Source organism: Saimiri boliviensis, chromosome 17, assembly GCF_048565385.1.
Source record: "Saimiri boliviensis isolate mSaiBol1 chromosome 17, mSaiBol1.pri, whole genome shotgun sequence".
NCBI lineage: Eukaryota > Metazoa > Chordata > Mammalia > Primates > Cebidae > Saimiri > Saimiri boliviensis.
The window spans coordinates 1,027,652-1,046,972 of NC_133465.1; the positions used below are offsets into that span (position 1 = coordinate 1,027,652).

The following is a 19,321-nucleotide window of genomic DNA, read 5'->3' on the forward strand; positions in this document are numbered from 1 at the left end:
CTATACCAACAAAGAATAGAAATAAATAAGCCAAAATGAAAAAATGTCATACCCAGCTAACAAGAGGATTTAAGAACTTTTAATGTTGCCTTTCTCCATTTCTGGAACTTCCAAGATAATATTATATTACCCTTGTTAAAAGTAAGTTTAGAAGCTTCTCACAGCTTCTAAATCTTCTCTTTTATCTTAGTTATTTCATTTAGTTAACTGCTTTATCCATCATATTAAGACTTCGTAGAAAACATTGAGAACTCTAAGTACAACCAAGGTAGCCAATTATTCTTAGTCCCCACCAGTTCCTAATCTTACATTTGAACCTAATGAACTATCATCATAGATGTTTAATGACCTGTTGCCTAAAAACAATTGAGTTGCCTTTATTGTTCCCTTATTCTTCATTATTACAGTGTCAAAGATTATTCTCCACATTGACCTCTTTGAAATCTCTAATATTATTCATACTATTGAATAGAATCATTGTAGATCCCTAGTAGATTCCAGTTTTCTAAAATCTGCAAGTACAATTCAGCAACTATTTGCTGAGCACCTGCCATGTGAGAGGCACTGCACTAGTTGTTCTAGGGGAAATATGGATGTGTAAGTGACACATCCTCTTACTCTCAAGAAGCTCACAGTCTTAATAGGAAGAGAAATGTGCAAACATTTTTTGAAGACAGAAAGAACAGACTGGAAGTGTTCAATGGTTCTCAACCCTGTGACAGAATCATTTGAACAATGTTTTTTTTTTTTTTTTTTTTTGAGATGCAGTCTCGCTCTGTTGCCCAGGCTGGAGTGCAGTGGTGTGATCTCAGCTTGCCACAACTTCTGCCACCTGAATTCAAGCTATTCTCCTGCCTCAGCCTCCTGAGTAGCTAGGATTATAGGCATGCACCACCATGCCCAGCTAATTTTTTTTTTTTTTTTTTTTTGGTATTTTTAGTAGAGACAGGGTTTCACCATGTTGGTCAGGCTGGTCTCAAACTCCTGACCTCGTGATCTGCCCATCTTAGCCTCCCAAAGTGCTGAGATTACAGGCGTGAGCCACTGTGCCCAGCCAACTTCCTCTTTTTTTTTTTTTTAAGATAAGAGTCTTGCTCTGTCACCCAGGCTGAAATGCAGAGGCGTAATCATAGCTCACTGTAGCCTCAAACGCCTGGGCTCAGGCAATGCTCCCACCTTGGCCTCTGGAGTAGCTAGGACTAAAAGCATGCACCACCATGCCCAGCTAATCTTTGTTTTAAAATTTTTTGTAGAGATGGGACTTGCTATGTTACTCCTGGCCTCAACTGATTTCCCCCCAACTTCAGACTCTCAAAGTTTCTGGTATTACAGGCATGATCCATTGCACCCTGCCTGGACAACATTTAATAAATACCGACGCTCAAGCCTGTATCTAGACATGCTGTTAATTAGTCAGGTGTCTGGCCTGATTGCTGATATATTTTTAAAGTTCCCCAGGAAATTATAATGAGCATCCAGGGTTGAGAATCACTGAGTTAGTTATTCTACTTCCATCCTGATTGGGTTGTTTCACCAGATTAAGAACTAACAAAGACCCCCAAATTCAATATTCAAAACAATTCTTTACAAATCAATTTTTATTAAAAATTATATAATGGGTTGGGGTGTCGGAGAAAAAAAATTCTATAATGCATGCATGTATTTTTTTTTTTTTTTTTTTTTTTTGAGACGGAGTTTCGCTCTTGTTACCCATGCTGGAGTGCAATGGCACGATCTCGGCTCACCGCAACCTCCGCCTCCTGGATTCAGGCAATTCTCCTGCCTCAGCGTCCTGAGTAGCTGGGATTACAGGCACGCGCCACCATGCCCAGCTAATTTTTTGTATTTTTAGTAGAGACGGGGTTTGACCATGTTGACCAGGATGGTCTCGATCTCTTGACCTCATGATCCACCCGCCTCGGCCTCCCAAAGTGCTGGGATTACAGGCTTGAGCCACCGCGCCCGGCCGCATGCATGTATTTTTAAAAGTCAAATGGTACTAAGGCTTATGACTAAAATATAGCAATTCCCTGTCCCACCCATACTCCTTCATACCCTATTGACTTCGACTCTTTATATTTATGGAATTCATACATCTCCTTCATCAGAATGTTAATGCACTGGCATCTTTTGCAAAACGAATTGCTAAACTTCATTTCCTTCTACTCAGAAGTGCCCTAAAGCCCCCAAGGAAAGGTAAAAAGGAAGAAACACCAGGTAATTAGAGCAGTGGGAAGCAAGGGAGAGGCTTTTCTTTTCAATCTATGCCTACGTGCAGGCTAGCTCTTCTAATGGATCTAAACAATTCAGAAAGGCAGCTAAGAGAGCTTCTAGAAACCCTGCCTGCTCTTCCACCTCTTGGAAGACTGAGGGGCTTTATCTAAAATTATAACCAACATTTCCCCATGTTCTCCTAGATTCAAGCCTCCCCAGAGTCAATCAAGTTGTCTTAAACTTTTCTAGAAGTTAAAAACAGTTGGGAAATAAGAATACTTCCAAAGCAGTTTAAAAATCCTTGCAAAAGCAAGAGTATTTTGAAGAGCACAGGACTGGCTCAGCCATTCCGGGAGCTGACTAGAAAAAGGAAACTTTGATTTTATCTCTAATATGTATCATTTACATTGGAAAGTTTCACTTAGGGAGATAGTAAAAGTTTAATTGAGGTAATAGGCATTTGAACAAGGATTTGATTGACAAGTAAGGATTTCAAAGATGGAGGGGACAGAAAAGGGTTTAAAGGCTGAGAAAATGGCACAGGCACAGAGCAGGAGTCAGGGATGTGTGGGGTTGCTGTTGGTGGTAAAGCTGACACCCAGGATCCCCATAAACTCCGAGAGTTGGATTTAAAAATTAGCACCAAGTCATAATGGAAGAGATCAGCAACGTGCAAAGGCCCCTTACAGGAAGACTACTTTCCAGGCCAGCAGCAGAGTATAAGGAGTTCCTAGCCGACATGAGTGCATTCATATACGTAGAGGTTGAACGTAGGCCAAATTTGTATATGCTGGGGGTGGTGAGGAAAGGGTTGGTGATCAACCTGGAAACTTTAGTAATCAGGACAGAAAAAAAGATTTCATCTGAGGGCAGAGAATAATGAAAAGTAGTCATCCTTAGCATTCTAAATGTGCTTTAGCTTGTAAACCTGTAAACTAACTTGTCTAGTCCTTGTGATGGAAATGTCTTTATTTTAGAAATGATTTCAATTTTATTTTATATGAGGTTGGTACAAAAGTAATTGCGGTTTTTGCACTTTCACACCAACCTAATAGATATTGCAATAGTCTAATACAGCCCGAAGACTTTTAATATTTGAATCAAATTACTAGCTTCCCTTACTGCAAGGCTATGCTCATATAATTTGGCTTCCTATGTTACTGTTGAGGGCACTGATTAGCAAAAGCACCTGGCCCACTTATTACTATGCTCCTCACTACAAATTAACAGAGTAGTATTTTCATTTATGAATTCGTCTTTTGTGAGCTTAATTAGCATAAAGTATCTCCAAGAGACTGATCTAGACTTGTTGCAAAAAGGCAATCGAGTTCTGAACCTGGAAAGCTTGAGACCCATAGCCAGCATGAGGTGCCAGTTAACCGGCTGCTTTTGTGACAAAAGCAAAGTAACTTGCCTGGAGAGCACCATACCACCACCCCAAAAATAGGCCAGGTAGGCTCGGGTGCATGAGAAACACTGGGAGATAGAGATATAATGAAGGATGTGATTGGGAAAGCAAGTCAGGGCATTTTTTTTCTTTTTTTTATTGCATTTTAGGTTTGGGGGTACATGTGAAGAACATGCAAGATTGTTGCATAGGTATACACGTGGCAGTGTGGTTTGCTGCCTTCCTCCCCTTCACCTATATTTGGCATTTCTCCCCATGCTATCCCCTCAACTCCCCACCCCCCGCTGTCCCTTCCCTTTTTCCCCCCAACAGACCCCAGTGTGTAGTGCTCCCCTCCCTGTGTCCACGTGTTCTCATTGTTCAACACCCGCCTATGAGTGAGAACATGCGGTGTTTGATTTTCTGCTCTTGTGTCAGTTTGCTGAGACAAATATTAATGAAAGCCTTAAAAATTGGTTAGGTTTGGCCGGGCACGGTGGCTCAAGTCTGTAATCCCAGCACTTTGGGAGGCCGAGGCGGGTGGATCACGAGGTCAAGAGATCGAGACCATCCTGGTTAATGTGGTGAAACCCCGTCTCTACTAAAAATACAAAAAATTAGCTGGGCATGATGGCGCATGCCTGTAGTCCCAGCTACTCAGGAGGCTGAGGCAGGAGAATTGCCTGAGCCCAGGAGGCGGAGGTTGCGGTGAGCCGAGATCGTGCCATTGCACTCCAGCCTGGGTAACAAGAGCGACACTCTGTCTCAAAAAAAAAAAAAAAAAAAAAAAATTGGTTAGGTTTGAAGGTTGTGGGGACTCACTGAAGAAATGTTAGCAAGGTATTACATAAAGTCAGTTCTCTATTTGAGGAGAACTCTGTTTGATGGATGAAAGCTGGAGATAGGGGACTAATTATAAGTCTGTTGGAATTATATAGGTAGGAGGTGAAGGAGACTGTGAAAAGGCCCATGGTGTTAAAATAGAATGGAAGGTTCAGCCCTAAGAGACATTTCTGTGGCTCCAGGAAATACTGATGTGTCTTGGTTTCCTTACTTGTAATATTAAAAAGGAATCACTGCCACCTGTCTAGGAGAAAGGACTCTGCTCTTCCTGCCTCCTGTATTATTTGTAATAATTTTCAGAAGACTGCTCTCTTTTCATAAAGCAGGTAGAGGTGTTTAATGGCTCTTGAGGCAAAGCAGAGCTTATGAAATTCCTCTGACTGGTCACATTCTGGACTAAGCCCAAATACGATAGTCCTCTCCAGACCCGAAAATTGCTGAATACTATCTAAAACAATGTGACTTCCACAAACACCAGTGGCCTGGCTAAACACAACCTCTGATGCTCTGTGGGTCTCAGTTAATTCCATTGCTTTCAGCAGTGCACGCTTATAGTGCCCTCTGTCCTCCCGTCTCCTGCACAGAATCGCTATATCTTTGGGCAGATAGCCATACTGGAACAGGCTGTGACATTTTCTTGCCACATAGTGAGCTATCTGTTCCATTGTCAGATTAGTCTTTGTCTCACACACCCCAGGCAGAGCCTGGGCACGCATGGCTTCCTCATAGGCAACCTCCCTGAACAGTGCTAATGTGTCTGGACACGTGTTGGAGGGAGGATTTTCTTGGATCCTCTTCATTTCTTCTTTCAGGACTTTTGCTATTTCCAGAGCACAGTGGATCCCTCTGGTGATTGTTTTTCGAGGAAACCGAGCAGATGGAGGGGGAAGGCCATTGACCTCTGCGTGACGGATTTGAAAAGGGTCAAGAAAAAGCCAGAGAATCCCATGGTTTGGATGGGTGATGTCCTTAGCTTTCATGTACCAATCGCCGTATTTGCTGCAGAAATTCTCAGTCTCATCCATCACTATGTGTTTAATCTTTGGAAACTTCCTTTGCATGAAAGTTTTCCGAGTCTCAGCTTGGTAGGTGGTTTGTTGGCTGTAAGGAAGAAAGAGAAAACAGGGCTTGAGCCATATCAACAAAGGGAATATCAGCATTCATTACTATGAAATGGAATCAGACGCTGATGCTCATCCACAGGCCGAGTCATTGATTCAGTAGTGTGAATACCACAAAACTGTTCTAATTACAAGTTGCCTGACAGACAGAATGCATAATTTTATTCCCTGCTCTTTGGGTTTATCCAGCTAAGTCTGCATGTGAAACTTCTGAAATGAACCCAAGAAACAGACTGTATTATTTCTATTAGTAGTCCATTTCTACTTTTGGCAACCCTGAAGGCAAGTTCATTACATCTTTTGTTTGTTTGCTTGTTTTTTTGTTTTTGAGACAAAGTTTTGCTCTTATTGCCCAGCCTGGAGTGCAATGGCATGATCTCAGCTCACTGTAACCCCTCCACCTCCCGGGTTCAACCGATTTTCCTGCCTCAGTCTCCCTAGTAGCTGGGACTACAGGCATGCATCACCACACCCAGCTAATTGTGTGTGTGTGTGTGTGTGTGTGTGTGTGTGTGTGTGTGTGTTTAGTAGAGACAGGGTTTCACCATGTTGGTCAAGCTGGTTTCAAACTCCCTACCTCAGGTGATCCGCCCGCCTCAGCCTCCCAAAGTGCTGGGATTACAGGCGTGAGCCACCATGCCCGGCTAGTTCATTATATCTAAAGGAAATCTTAAAGTTAACTTACAGTTGTTACTACCATTTCTTTACTTTCTATCCTTTGTAGAGCCGGAGAACAGTTATATAGATACATATCATATTTTTTATGTGCGAAATAATGGACTAGTTCAAATTCCTCCAACTTCCTTTAGATTTGGCAAGAGAAACATCGAGAGGACGCTGAGTTCCATGACACATCAAGTAGGGTACCAAATCTACAGGGCTATGCCTCTTTGGGGCTACCTCATTTACTTGGTAATTTTCCTTTATAGTATGCTTTAGCATATATGTACTTTTTCTTAACAAATATGGTTGTTTTTTGCCTCCTTTAATTTGGATCCAAGAAACATCACTCATCCCTACAGATTCCGTGATTTTACATATACAGTTCCTAGGGCTTTACTACCTCCTGTATTATGCCTTGAATAGTAACTATGTTCTTCTCTTCTGGTTTGAACTGTGTGGACTCAAATAAAAGCACTGATCTTAGCCATCTTTGTATCCCTCTCACATTAGAGGTTCAATAGCTATTTGTCGAGTTAGCCTTTTGACTAAGGTATTTTGAAACTTAGCTATATATCTTAATAAAGAACGTAGTCTTCAGCACAGTCTGCAGGATTCCTCATAATCTGGCTTCTGCCTCCCTGTCAACATACTACCTGCTGTATGCCCACACTCTGCACCGGCCTAGTCAGACCTACCATTCCGGTTCTCTAGAGTCTCCATGTCTTTGGACATGCTGTGCCTTTTGCCTAGAAAGCCCTCTCCCATTTGATTTACTTCTCATACTGACTGCTTAGCAGTGTGCCCAATGGTCTCCTTCACTGGGGAATATTTGCCAACCAACCTCTAACCTGTTAAAATGGGCGTGAGGCCAGGCACAGTGGCTCACGCCTGTAAACCCAGCACTTTGCCAGGAGGAGGTGGGTGGATCACTTGAGGTCAGGAGTTCGAAAGCAGCCTGGCCAACATGGTGAAACCCATCTCTACTAGAAATACAAACCTTAGCCCAGCGTGGTGGTGCACACCTGTAATCCCAGTTGCTCAGGAGGCTGAGGGAGAAGAATCACTTGAACCCCAGAGACGGAGGTTGCAGTGAGCTGAGATCGTGTCACTGCACTCCAGCCTGGTCAACACAGTGAGACTCCATCTCGAAAAAAAAAATAAATAAATAAAGCATGTCTTTATTATTATACAACACATTGTTTATTTTTTTATGGCAAGGTCCTCAATACGTCTTCTCCTCCAACAGTAAATGTGGCACGGTAGATACCATATCAACAGTGCTCAAAAAGATTTGTGGAATAACAAAACCAAATCAAAAATAATAATGATTTTACCCTCATTTTACTAAAAGCTAGAGATTTAAATCAGCAAATTGGTGTATTTTCTAAAATACTGATGCAGAATAACTCAAAAATGCAAATATTTTATGAATAAAATCAAATTGTAGCCGGGCGCGGTGGCTCACGCCTATAATCCCAGCACTTTGGGAGGCCGAGACGGGTGGATCACGAGGTCAAGAGATCGAGACCATCCTGGTCAACATGGTGAAACCCCGTCTCTACTAAAAATAAAAAAAAATTAGCTGGCCATGGTGGCGCGTGCCTGTAATCCCAGCTACTCAGGAGGCTGAGGCAGGAGAATTGCCTGAACCCAGGAGACGGAGGTTGCGGTGAGCCGAGATCGCGCCATTGCACTCCAGCCTGGGTAACAAGAGCGAAACTCCGTCTAAGAAAAAAAAAAAAAAAAAAAAAAAAAAAAAATCAAATTGTATTTAAATTCAAGTTTATGCTAGGTGCAATGTCTAATTAGCAGAAACACCCTATGACTTTAAAACATTACATATCAAACAAAAAGTATACTGAAAGCAAAATGGGTTCATTTCTATTTTTCTTAAAATTAAGGCCATGGATTGTGGGGAAAAAAAGTGTTTCTGGTTCTATAAATTTAAGTTATGTACATGTGAGTTATTTATAATGAGATGTTTACGGTTGAACATCATAAATTACCTGTCTGCAGTTCAATTCCCTGATTACTTGGAAATGTGTGTATAGTTTGCGCTCTTGCACTTACGCAGCTAAAGCATTGCAAAAACTTAAACTAAAAACACAAATTACTTTTGTGACACTTTTGAAAAGACTGATTATATATTTTTGTGTATGTTTAGTTGGTAAAACTCTTACGTCACAAAATCCTTTAGGGAGTCACTTTCACAGACATAGAGGATCTCTTTCGGTTTGCAGTGAAACAAGTCCTTAATTTTCCCCATGATTTGTATGGCTAGAGCTGTCTTCCTGGTTCCTGGAAAGCAGTTGATAAATAATTCACGTGTCTCTTGAAGGCTCTCAGAAAGCAACTGGCTCTGCTCCATTATGAGCAAGTTGAAAAACTCACAGCCCAGCTGGTCGCTCAGAAGAGATCTGGAGCACAGGGAGACCACCACGAGAGCCTGCAGCAAGTCTTCCATTTCCTCCTCATCAGCAAGCCTGTAGGACCTCGGGTAGCACAGTGGGATCTTACCAGGTCTACTCTGTGTGCTAGCCAGGTGTATCACCCTTGGAATGATGCACACTTTCCCTGCGTAACCACCAACAGTTTGCAGTTTCTGCTTTAACTGATGAGCTGTGTTTCGGGCATATTCATGTCCTCCAAGCCAATTGGGGTCTATTAAGATTGTATACAGTACCAGGGGGCTGTTAACTGCTATTAGGAGAGCATCGCACAGGACATTCTGTTCTTTTCTGAAGCCAACATCACCAGCCCAGCTTCTAGAAAATATCACAGTTCCCTGAGAACAAGGATGTATCAGGGTCTTCATTAATCCCTCCAGCTCTTTATGATCTGAGAACAGCTTCTTACAGAGGGATTCTGGTTTAAATTGTACCTCTTCCTGTGTCACTGAAAATTCAAGGAATAGATGTTACCAAAACTTACAAAAGTCTGTGGTAGGTATTCCTGCAACACTGCAGAAAGAAATGATACCTGGTGCATTTGGGAAAATAAGAGCTTTTCTTTAGAATTGTGATTCTAACCAGTAGCAGTTTTGCTCCCCCACTTCTCCCCTATCCCCAGGGACATTCAGCGATGTCTGGAGAATTTTGTTTTTGAGACAGTCTCTCTGTCGCCCAGACTGAAGTGCAGTGGCACAATTTCAGCTCACTGCAGCCTCTACCTCCCAGATTCGGCGATTCTCCTGCCTCGGCCTCCTGAGTAGCTGAGATTACAGTCACATGCCACCACACCTGGCTAATTTTTGTATTTTTAGTAGAGACGGGGTTTCATCATGTTGGCAGGCTCATCTTGAACTCCTGACCTGAGGTGATCTGCCTACCTTGGCCTCCCAAAGTGCTGGATTACAGGCATGAGCCACCATGCTGGCCTGAGAATTTTTTATTGTCACAATTGGAGGGAAGCTACTGGCATATAGTAGGTATCAGCCAGGAATGCTGCCAAATATTCTACAATTCACAGGGCTCTCTCTCCCACAACAAGGAGTTATCTGACTCAAATGACAATAGAGCTGAGGTTGAGAAACTCTGCTTTAGAAGAAGTGCAGATGACCCAATGGCTCCCTCTGCATTGGAAAGCCAGGGGCAGTTTTTTGATGGTAGAGACCTGAGAAATGTTCTGTACTCTCAAATTTGGAAAACAAAAGCCATATGTTACAAGAAGTTGAAAAGCACAGGGAAATAGTAATAGTGGGAATCAGATGACTGAGAAACAAGGGTCAGGCATATATATACATATAATTTTATATATATAAATTATATATATATATAAATTATATATATATATATATATATATATATATATATATATATATATAAAATTTCAATCCGAGTCATGGCACCGAAGTAAAAAAAAAGAGAGAGAGAGAAAATAATAATAAATAAAATTTCGGGATCATTTTTCTGCTAAGTTCTTCATTTGATCTCTAAGGAGAAACACTTAAACTCATTGCTACTAATCCCTCCCAACTCAATTTTAGAAAACAAACAGTCCCCTCAGCTGAAATCAAGAGGGAATACCTGGAAATAAACGTCGTTGCAGAGCCTCCTTAAATTCATAGACTTTTATGGAATATCCAGGGCTTTTCCGTTCAGATGAAGCTGATGAAATCAGGTAAGAGTTGTAGCCTGTGACCAAACTGGAAGGAGCTAGACAATTACATGGAAAGTTGTTTCAGATAAAAAATAAAAAGTCAAACACCAAAAAAGCCTCTTTTTGGGCTCTTCTTACTTGAGACCTGTGATGTGCATGAGTGCCTGAGCGGTCATACCTACTATGCCTCAGACAGCTCACATATGTCAGGAAAGGAAGTCTGGGAATTCCTGCAGGGGTCATGTCATACATATTGTAACTCACGGTGTGACTCGGCTTGGGCAAGTCATTTCATCTCTTTCTCACGCAGGAGTGAAGTGATAATTTCTAAGGTTTCTTTCAACTCTAATAATCTGTTTGTTTGAGATGGAGTTGCGCTCTTGTTGCCCAGGCTGGAGTGCAATGACATGATCTCGGCTCACTGCAACCTCTGCCTCTCGGGTTCAAGCAATTCTCCTGCCTCAGCCTCCTGAGTAGATGGGATTACAGGTGTGTGCCACCATGTAATTTTTGTATTTTTAGTAGAGACAGGGTTTAGTAGAGACAGGGTTTCAACACGTTGGCCAGGCTGGTCTCAAACTCCTGACCTACTGATCTGCCCACCTCGGCCTCCCAAAGTCCTGGGATTACAGGTGTGAGCCACCGCGCCCAGCCTCAACTATATTTTAATTCCGGGTTATCTCTAAGAAGAAAAGGCAGGCCGGGCGCAGTGGCTCATACCTGTAATCCTAGCACTTTGGGATGCCGAGGTGGGTGGATCACCTGAGGTCAGGAGTCAAGACCAACGTGGCTATCATGGTGAAACTCCATCTTAAAAAAAAAAAAAAAGAAAAGAAAGAAAGAAAGAAAAAGAAAAGGCACCTAGAGGGGATCAGCAAGAATGAAAATCACAGTATTTAAAAAATGTTGTTGGCTGGGTGCAGTGGCTCATGCCTGTAATCCCACCTGAGATCAGGAGTTCAAGACCAGCCTGGCCAACATGATAAAACCCCATCTCTACTAAAAATACAACAATTAGCCGGGTGTGATGGTGTGCCTGTAATCCCAGCTACTCAAGAGGCTGAGGTGGGAGAATTGCTTGAACCTGGAAGGTGGAAGCTGCAGTGAGCCGAGATCACACCACTGCACTCCAGCCTTGGCTACAAAGCAAGACCTTGTCTCAAAAAAAAAAAAAAAAAAAAAAAAAAGTTATTACAGTTGTTATGTCCCCATATAGTGTTAGATGGAATCAAAAGTGGCAGGATCTTTGGGGGAGAGAGGAGAGAAGTGAGCTCAAACAAATTTAATACAAGAGAAAGAATGACCCGATACATTTTTCTAATCACTCAAGTCTTGATCAAATGTAAAACATACTGGCCATGAAGGCAAGCAGATAGGCTTAGTTCAGCCAGCAGTCCTTTACAGATTGCTTAGGAATCACCAAGGCTGATTCCAAGCAAAACTGAAAGATAAGAGAGAACAACAGGGGTCCTGCTCCCCCACCCCACCCCCGACCCTAGCATCTCCTTTTGCATCATTTTTCCCCACTTGATGGTACCCTAAGCCCAGTGGTTTAAGGTTATTAGCTCTTAATGTTACTAAAATAATTGAAATTTGTCAACAATGTTTCATTTGGAAGAATTAGTGGGTAGTGGAGTATTTTATTTATTTTATTTTATTTATTTTATTTTATTTTATTTATTTGAAACAGGGTCTTACTCTGTTGCCCAGGCTGGAGTGTAGTGGGGTGATCTCTGCTCACTGCAACCTCCACCTCCCAGGCTCAAGCAATCCTCCCACCTCAGCCTCCCATGTAGCTGGGACCACAGGCATACACCACCACACCTGGCTAGTTTTTATATTTGGGGGAGAGATAGAGTCTCACCCTTTTGACCAGGCTGGTCTCGAACTCCTCGGCTCAGGCAATCTGCCCACTTAGGCCTCCCAAAGTGCTAGCACTGTGCCTGTCCTTGGAGTCATTCTTAAACATTTCTCTAAAATATCATCTTTAAGACTGTTCCAATTTTGATTAGGATGATCAGCCTGCACAGTTTTTTCAACAGGTTTGTAGATAAAAAAAAGGAGAGCTTTCCTAACTCATAGCTGATGGCATACTGTAACTTTCCTTTACAAGTTGTTTAGGCTGGCCGGGAGCAGTGGCTCACACCCATAATCTCAGCACTTTGGGAGATAGAGGCGAGCATGTCATTTGAGGTCAGAAGTTTGAGACCAGCCTGGGTAACATGGCAAAATCCCATCTCTGTTAAAAATACAAAAATTAGCTAGACGTGGTGGCATGCACCTGTAATCCCAGCTACTTGGGAGGCTGAGGCACGAGAATCACGTGCACATGGGAGATGGAGGTTGCAGTGAGCCAAGACCACACCACTGCACTCCAGCCTGGGTGACAGTCAAAAAAAAAAAACAAACAAACAAACAAAAAAACTTGTTTAAGTCATGGAATCCAAACATTTCTTGACCTTCTTGACCTCAAACAGTTTATATTCTGACTCTTTGGAACTAAAAATATTAGATAAAGAACACTGTAATGGGAGAACACTTACAAGCAAAAATAAATTACTGTTTTTTACCTAAAATATATCATCAAATCCCCACAAAAGGCAGAGAAAGGGGTTCCTCCCTGCTGACAGGGACAATGGCTTCACTTCCCCTTACCTGGCTGAGTACCCAGCATCGTGACCACCCACTCCTCAGCTGTCAGCCGTGTGACAGAATTGTCTTTCATGACCCAGGAATCTGGGGCCTCCGCAAACACCACGCAACAGAAGGGCTCCACTTGAATCACACAGACATAACCATCCAGGACATCTTTTTGGTACACGTTCAGGATTTTTGTGGTGAAATTTACCTTTGGCTTCTCATGGCAGAAGTGGAATGTAGGCAATTTTGCGATGCAGTTTTCAATTTCTTTTTTTAGTAAGTCAGGGTTCACTTTTTCCCACTTACATCCAACCACTTCTTTGCTCTTATCATCCACCCCAATGAGAATGTATCCCCCTTGAGTGTTGGCAAATGCAGAAACATAATGAGGTAGCATTTCTTTAATCCGAGGTACGATCTTTTTGGTGGTGAACCTTTTAAATTCAACATGTGTTGACTCAGTAAAGTTGAGTTTCTCCTTATACATAAGTTTGTCCTTTTCAAAAAATTCTGAGGCAAGTATTCTCATATCTTCCTCTTCCTGAATGCATCTATCGAGAACCCGCTGAGGAGGCAACTTCTTCACCCTTGGTCTTCCTCTTTGGGCTCTAAACTCCTTCTCTCTGAGAAGCTCCAGGGCACTGCTAGCACTCAAGTTGATAGCAGAAGTCACATCTCTCTGATATAAATTGGAGCGCAAGCTGCAAATCCTCAGTGGAAGGCTGAAAACATCTGGGCTCCATGACTTCACAAAAATCAGGAGATTGTGCCCCTGCTGCATGTAGTCAAGGTATTTCTGTGAACCTGAAGGAAGGAGTTTTTGAAAAGAAGTTTCCAAATCCTGTCCCAGCCCATGGCATTGGTAACTATAGGTTTTATCATAAATCTCTGCTTTGATCACACCACCGCCAGAATTTAAAAGCGCACATATAGCCCGGATAATTCTAGAATTCTCAGATCTTTTCAAACAGCTATTGGTCATCTTCTTTCTGTTTTCTTCTCCAAAAATCACTCTGCCCACATCTACTGTTAACTCAGGATAGGACATGTCAGTATCAGTCTTGAGACTCTCCATCACAGCAGCCACTCTGTGCTCCAAACAGTAACAGAAAGAAGTTCCTATAATTAGGGCAGAAATGTTGTTTCAACATTAACAGTAATTCCAAAGATTACAATATTTTCTTCAAAGCTATCAATTACTGAAGATACATTTTAATGTTGGAAATCATCTCTCTCTATATTTTGTTGTTGTTGTTGTTTTGTTTGTTTTTTTTGTTTTGAGAGACAGAATCTTGCTCTACCGTGCAGGTTGGAGTGCAGTGGCACAATAACAGTTCACTGCCGGCTGGCATGGTGACTTACGTCTGTAATCCCAGCACTTCGGGAGATGGAGGCAGGTAGATTATGAGGTCAGGAGTTCAAGACCAGCTGGTCAATATGTTGAAACCCCGTCTCTACTAAAAATACAAAAATTAGCTGGGCATGGTGGTTCATACCTGTAGTCCCAGCTACTCGGGAGGCTGAGGCAGGAGAATTGCTTGAACCCAGGAGACAGAGGTTGAAGTGAGTCAAGATTGAACCACTGCACTCCAGCCTGGGTGACAGATAAAGACTCCCTCTCAAAAAAAAAAAAAAAAAAAAAAGTTCACTGCAACCTCAATCTCCCAGCTCAAGTGATTCTCCAACTTCAGCCTCTCTAGTAGCTGAGACTACAGACACATGCCACCATGCCTGGCTAATTTTTCTTTTTTCTTATTTTTTTGAGAGATGGAGTCTTGCTATGTTGCAGTCCTCTTGCCTGGGCCTCCTAAAGTGCTGGGATTACAGATGTGAGCCACCCCACGCAACTGGAAATTATCTTTTATATGCTATTTTCTAATCACTTTGCCAAATATTCTTAGCCTTGCCGGAATAAGTAGGCATAGATAAAGGTGAATGCTTAATATTTATCATAACGGAAAAATTAAATTGCTAACATTTTCAAACAATTTCCATTTAAATCAGGAAACACCAACACTGAGCCCGGATATAAAGGGCACAGGTTGGCACAGGAGCCCAGGTAAGTTATTAGCGAATCTGCATAAATAGATGTTGAAGTGAGACGATGCGCTTCTTTATAATTCAAAAGGGGAAGAAAGAAAGGCACTAGAAAACTAAGGAAGTATAGTTTTATAGTATATCTTCTGTAGAAGATCTTGCTATAAACACAAACATAGGCTGGGTGTGGTAGCTTACATGCGTAATCTCAGCACTTTGGGAGGTGGATGTGGGAGGATTGCTTGTGGCAAGGAGTTGAGACCAGCATGAACAACATAGGAAGACCCCATCTTTACAAAAGATGTAATAATTTTAAAAATTAGGCAGGTATGGTGGTGCACACCTGCAGTCCCAGCTACCTAGGAGGCTGAGGTGGGAGGATCTCTTGAGCCCTGGAGTTTGAGGCTGCAGTGAGCCCTGATTACACTACTGCACTCCAGCCTAGGCAGCAGAGGGGAACTCTGTCTAAAAAAAAAATAAAAATAGGGTGCAGGGGCTCACGCTTGTAATCCCAACACTGTAATCCCAGCACTTTGGGAGGCTGAGGTGGGTGGATCATCTGAGGTTGAGAGTTCAAAACCAATCTGACCAACATGGAGAAAATACAAAAACTGTACTAAAAATACAAAAATTGGCCAGGCATGGTGGTGAATGCCTGTAATACCAGCTGCTTGAGAGACTGTGGCAGGAGAATCGCTTGAACCCAGGAGGCAGAGGTTGTGGTGAGCCGAGATCATGCCATTGCACTCCAGCCTGGGCACCAAGAGTGAGACTTCATCTCCAAAAAAATAATAATAAAATTAATTAATTAATTAATTAATTAAATTTGGTATTTTTATGTATTATTTTACACACTTTGTAAAGCTTTATTTTACTCCTGAAAGAATGTCAATTGATACCAAATGCAGACACCATTTTAGCTCTTCACATGTTCTAAATCTCAAAAGTATATTTCTTCATATACAGTGTGATGTGAGAGCAGCATTTTCCTTCCCTTCTAATAGTTCTGCCCTGTGCTGTGGAAACCTCTAAGACTTAGAAAAGAATGTGAGCTTTTGGGGCATGGTCATTAAATTCCTGTCGCCCTTCTTTTGCTTCACAGACCAGAGAACGGCCACCTAAATTGAAATTTGAACTCTGAAGCAAATATTTCAGAAAGGATCCCCTTACCTTTAGTTAATTGCAAAACAAAATATTTGCTATCTCAACTAAAATTCTTCCTCTAGAAGAAGAGAACCCATCTTTCTGTGTGATCTTTGCAAAGCAGGGGCCCTATGGGTGTGATATGTACTCACCAAGAGGAAGAAAGCAGGCATCCGGCAAGATGTATACACTCCTCTGACGTCAGTTTGTTCTTGGTTGCCTTTTCACTTCCTTCAGGAAAACCAGAATTGACCTGGAGAATTGTTTTTAGAATGTGAACCTCTTCTACAGGTACATGTAAATGTAGTATTTTATGGCTCTTAGGGAAATTTCCTATTTATATCATTGACTCACAGAAGCGTTGAAAAGGACTTTAAAGATCCTCTAGTCCAACAATCTATCGGATTCTAAGATCTCCTTTATAATATTCCCAACTCCTAACAAGTTGCTATGCAAATCTCTGGCCATGAGCAACTCACTACCTATCAAATAGTCCCTCTAGTACCTCCTATTTTCTGATATCTGTGTTAGAAATGGTTTCCTTACTTTCAACTGCAATTTGTCTCCCCATAACTTCCACTGAGGGGACCCACAAAACAAATCTAATTGATTCTGAACTAGCAGGCCCTATAGTCTTGTGACTCCTAAGTCTCATCAATGATATTTGAATGCTGATAACAACTATGATAAATACAACATTTCCTGAGATTCTAGCTCCAGATGAATATCCTTTCCACATTTCCCAGAATTTTTTGTTTGTTTGTTTTTGAGACAGAGTCTCACTCGGTGCCCAGGCTAGAGTGCAGTGGCGTGATCTCACAGCAACCTCCACCCACCAGGTTCAAGCGATTCTCCTGTCTCAGCCTCCCGAGTAGCTGGGACTACAGGCATGAGCCACACTTCCAACTAATTTTTGTATTTTTAGTAGATGGGGTTTCACCATGTTGGCCAGGCTGGTCTCAGACTGTTGACCTCAGGTGATCTGCCTGCCTCAGTCTCCCAAAGTACTGGGATCACAAGTGTGAGCCACTGCACCTGGCCTTCCCAGAATGTTTTACTCATTTTCCTTTACAAATTTTCCCCTTAAATGCTATTTTACTAATCCCTCGTGCCCTCAGACGTAGACTGCACCTGAAATTAGATGAGAGTTTTTAAAAGAATTTTCTTTCTTTCTTTTTTCTTTTACCTATGTTCTTGCGTTTCCTCTTGCTGCTCCGGTTCCACATCTGGCTGTAGTCTGAATGTTTGCTTCTATCACAGCCCCTTTTGCCCTTTGATATTAGCCTGGGAGGAGCAGACTTCCCACTTCTTCATAACACTGACACACTGAGGAAGGCCGATAAGGACTCCTGAAGAGCCTGTAACAGGGCAGATTAGCAGGCCAGGCTCTGACCTCAGGGAGTGAATGAGGTTGTGATGAGAAAAAGCAGGAGTTTTCAAGTGAAAGGCAAAAGTTAAACCTAGCACCTCTAAGGGACTCAGTTTCACTTCTACATATCATACATATACCTTCAGCTCCCGGAAAATTTTATGTGCAAAAGTCTGTTTTTATTTTTATTTTTTTAAGATGGGGTTTCACCCTGATGGCCAGGCTGGTCTTGAACTCCTGACCTCAGGTGATCCACCCACCTCAGCCTCCCAAAGTGCTAGGATTACAGGTGTGAGCCACCATGCCCAGCCAGGATTCTTTTATTCTCACTTCCTTTTCTTTTCTTTTCTTTTCTTTTTTTTTTTTTTTTTTTTTGAGACAAAGTTTTGCTCTTGTTACCCAGACTGGAGTGTAATGGCATGATTCTGGTTCACCACAACCTCCGCCTCCTGAGTTCAAGCAATTCTCCTGCCTCAGCCTCCTGAGTAGTTGGGACTACAGGCGGGTGCCACCATGCCCAGCTAATTTTTTTGTATTTTTAGTAGAGACGGGGTTTCACCATGTTGACCAGGATGGTCTCGATCTCTTGACCTCATGATCCACCCGCCTCGGCCTCCCAAAGTGCTGGGATTATAGGCGTGAGCCACCGTGCCAGGCCTATTTTTGTTTTAAATTAGGCTATTATGTACCTATTCATTGTGGGCAATATTAACCTATTTCATTACCGTCTAAACGGCTTGCTCTATTCTGTTTACTTTTATTATTTTTGCCACTTTTCATCTTTGTTAAACACAAGACCCAGCCTAGAAAAATCTTCATCGATTAGGAGCTGGCTATCCCTGGGTAGGAGGATTAAAAGTAATTTTTTAATTAGTTTCTTTTTCTTCCCTTTATTGTCTTTAAGTAATCTATATTTTTAATGGTTTACAATGTGTATAAATTGTTTTTCATAATTTAAAAACAAATGGTAAAAATCAACAGATGGCCAGCTGCAGTGGCTCACACCTGTAATCCTAGAATTTTGGGAGGCTGAGGCGGGCAGATCACCTGAGGTCAGGAGTTCAAGACCAGCCTGGCCAACATGACCAAACACTGTCTACTAAAAATACAAAAATTAGCCGAGCATGGTGGCAGACACCTGTAATCTTAGCTACTTAGGAGGCTGAGGCATGAGAATCACTTGAACCCAGGAGGCAGAGGTTGCAGTGAACCAATATCGCACCACTGCACTCTAGCCTGGATGACAAAGAGAGACTCTGTCTCAAATAATAGTAATAGTAACCAATTGTTGAGTGCTTGCAATGTTCTGAACATGGTGCTACACTCTGGAGCTACCCATCAAAATAAAAGCTCTTGTTTAGTAATTGCCTTCCTTGAGCCAAATATGCAACTTTCATTCTCAAATATAATTCTCATAATAACATGCAAGACATGCATTATTTTCACGGTACATAAATGAAAAGAAAAAAAAACACTAAGTTCATTAAGGTAAAGCTCAAAGTTACAATTCTAGCAAGTAGCGAGCTGAAAGTTGAACACTGATCTATATGAATCCAAAGCTCAAGTACTCTCATTCTGCCACATAGCCTTACTATTAGCTGGAAGAATAAGACACACATCCCAGCCGGGCTTGATGACTCACACCTGTAATCCCAGCACTTTGGGAGGCCAAATTGGGTGGGTGGATCACTTGACATCAGGAGTTCGAGACCAGCCTGGCCAACATGGCAAAAACCCATCTCTACTAAAAATACAAAAATTAGCCACATGGGATGGTGCACGCCTGTAATCCCAGCTATTTGGGAG

General features: G+C 42.1%; 1 protein-coding gene across 2 annotated transcripts; it reads right to left on the bottom strand.

Moving 5' to 3' along the window:
• Positions 1 to 3,956: 3,956 nt before the first annotated feature.
• On the bottom strand, positions 3,957 to 17,429 carry SLFN14 (schlafen family member 14). Of its 2 annotated transcripts, none has more exons than XM_003929345.3 (6): positions 17,333 to 17,429; positions 16,299 to 16,399; positions 12,982 to 14,054; positions 10,254 to 10,382; positions 8,409 to 9,123; positions 3,957 to 5,545 (listed from the first exon to the last, which is right to left on the bottom strand). In XM_003929345.3, the coding sequence occupies exons 3-6, from the start codon at positions 14,039 to 14,041 to the stop codon at positions 4,741 to 4,743; spliced, it is 2,709 nt and encodes a 902-aa protein (XP_003929394.1). In that variant the 5' UTR covers positions 14,042 to 14,054; positions 16,299 to 16,399; positions 17,333 to 17,429; the 3' UTR covers positions 3,957 to 4,740. The 2 variants fall into 2 exon arrangements, with proteins under 2 accessions (XP_003929394.1, XP_074244130.1); XM_074388029.1 differs by having other exon boundaries at positions 12,982 to 14,085.
• Between the last annotated feature and the right edge of the window lie 1,892 nt (positions 17,430 to 19,321).

Bases quoted from the DNA above. Each gene is read 5' to 3' on its own strand.
- SLFN14 (XM_003929345.3), bottom strand. From the start codon at position 14,041: ATGGAGAGTCTCAAGACTGATACTGACATGTCCTATCCTGAGTTAACA. The intron at 10,383-12,981 runs GTAAGGGGAAGT...GTAATTGTCTAG, and splicing joins GATGCTGGGTACTCAGCCAG to CTCCTTCCAGTTTGGTCACA. The intron at 5,546-8,408 runs GTAAGAGTTTTA...TCTTCCTTACAG, and splicing joins TCCCTAAAGGATTTTGTGAC to CCAACAAACCACCTACCAAG.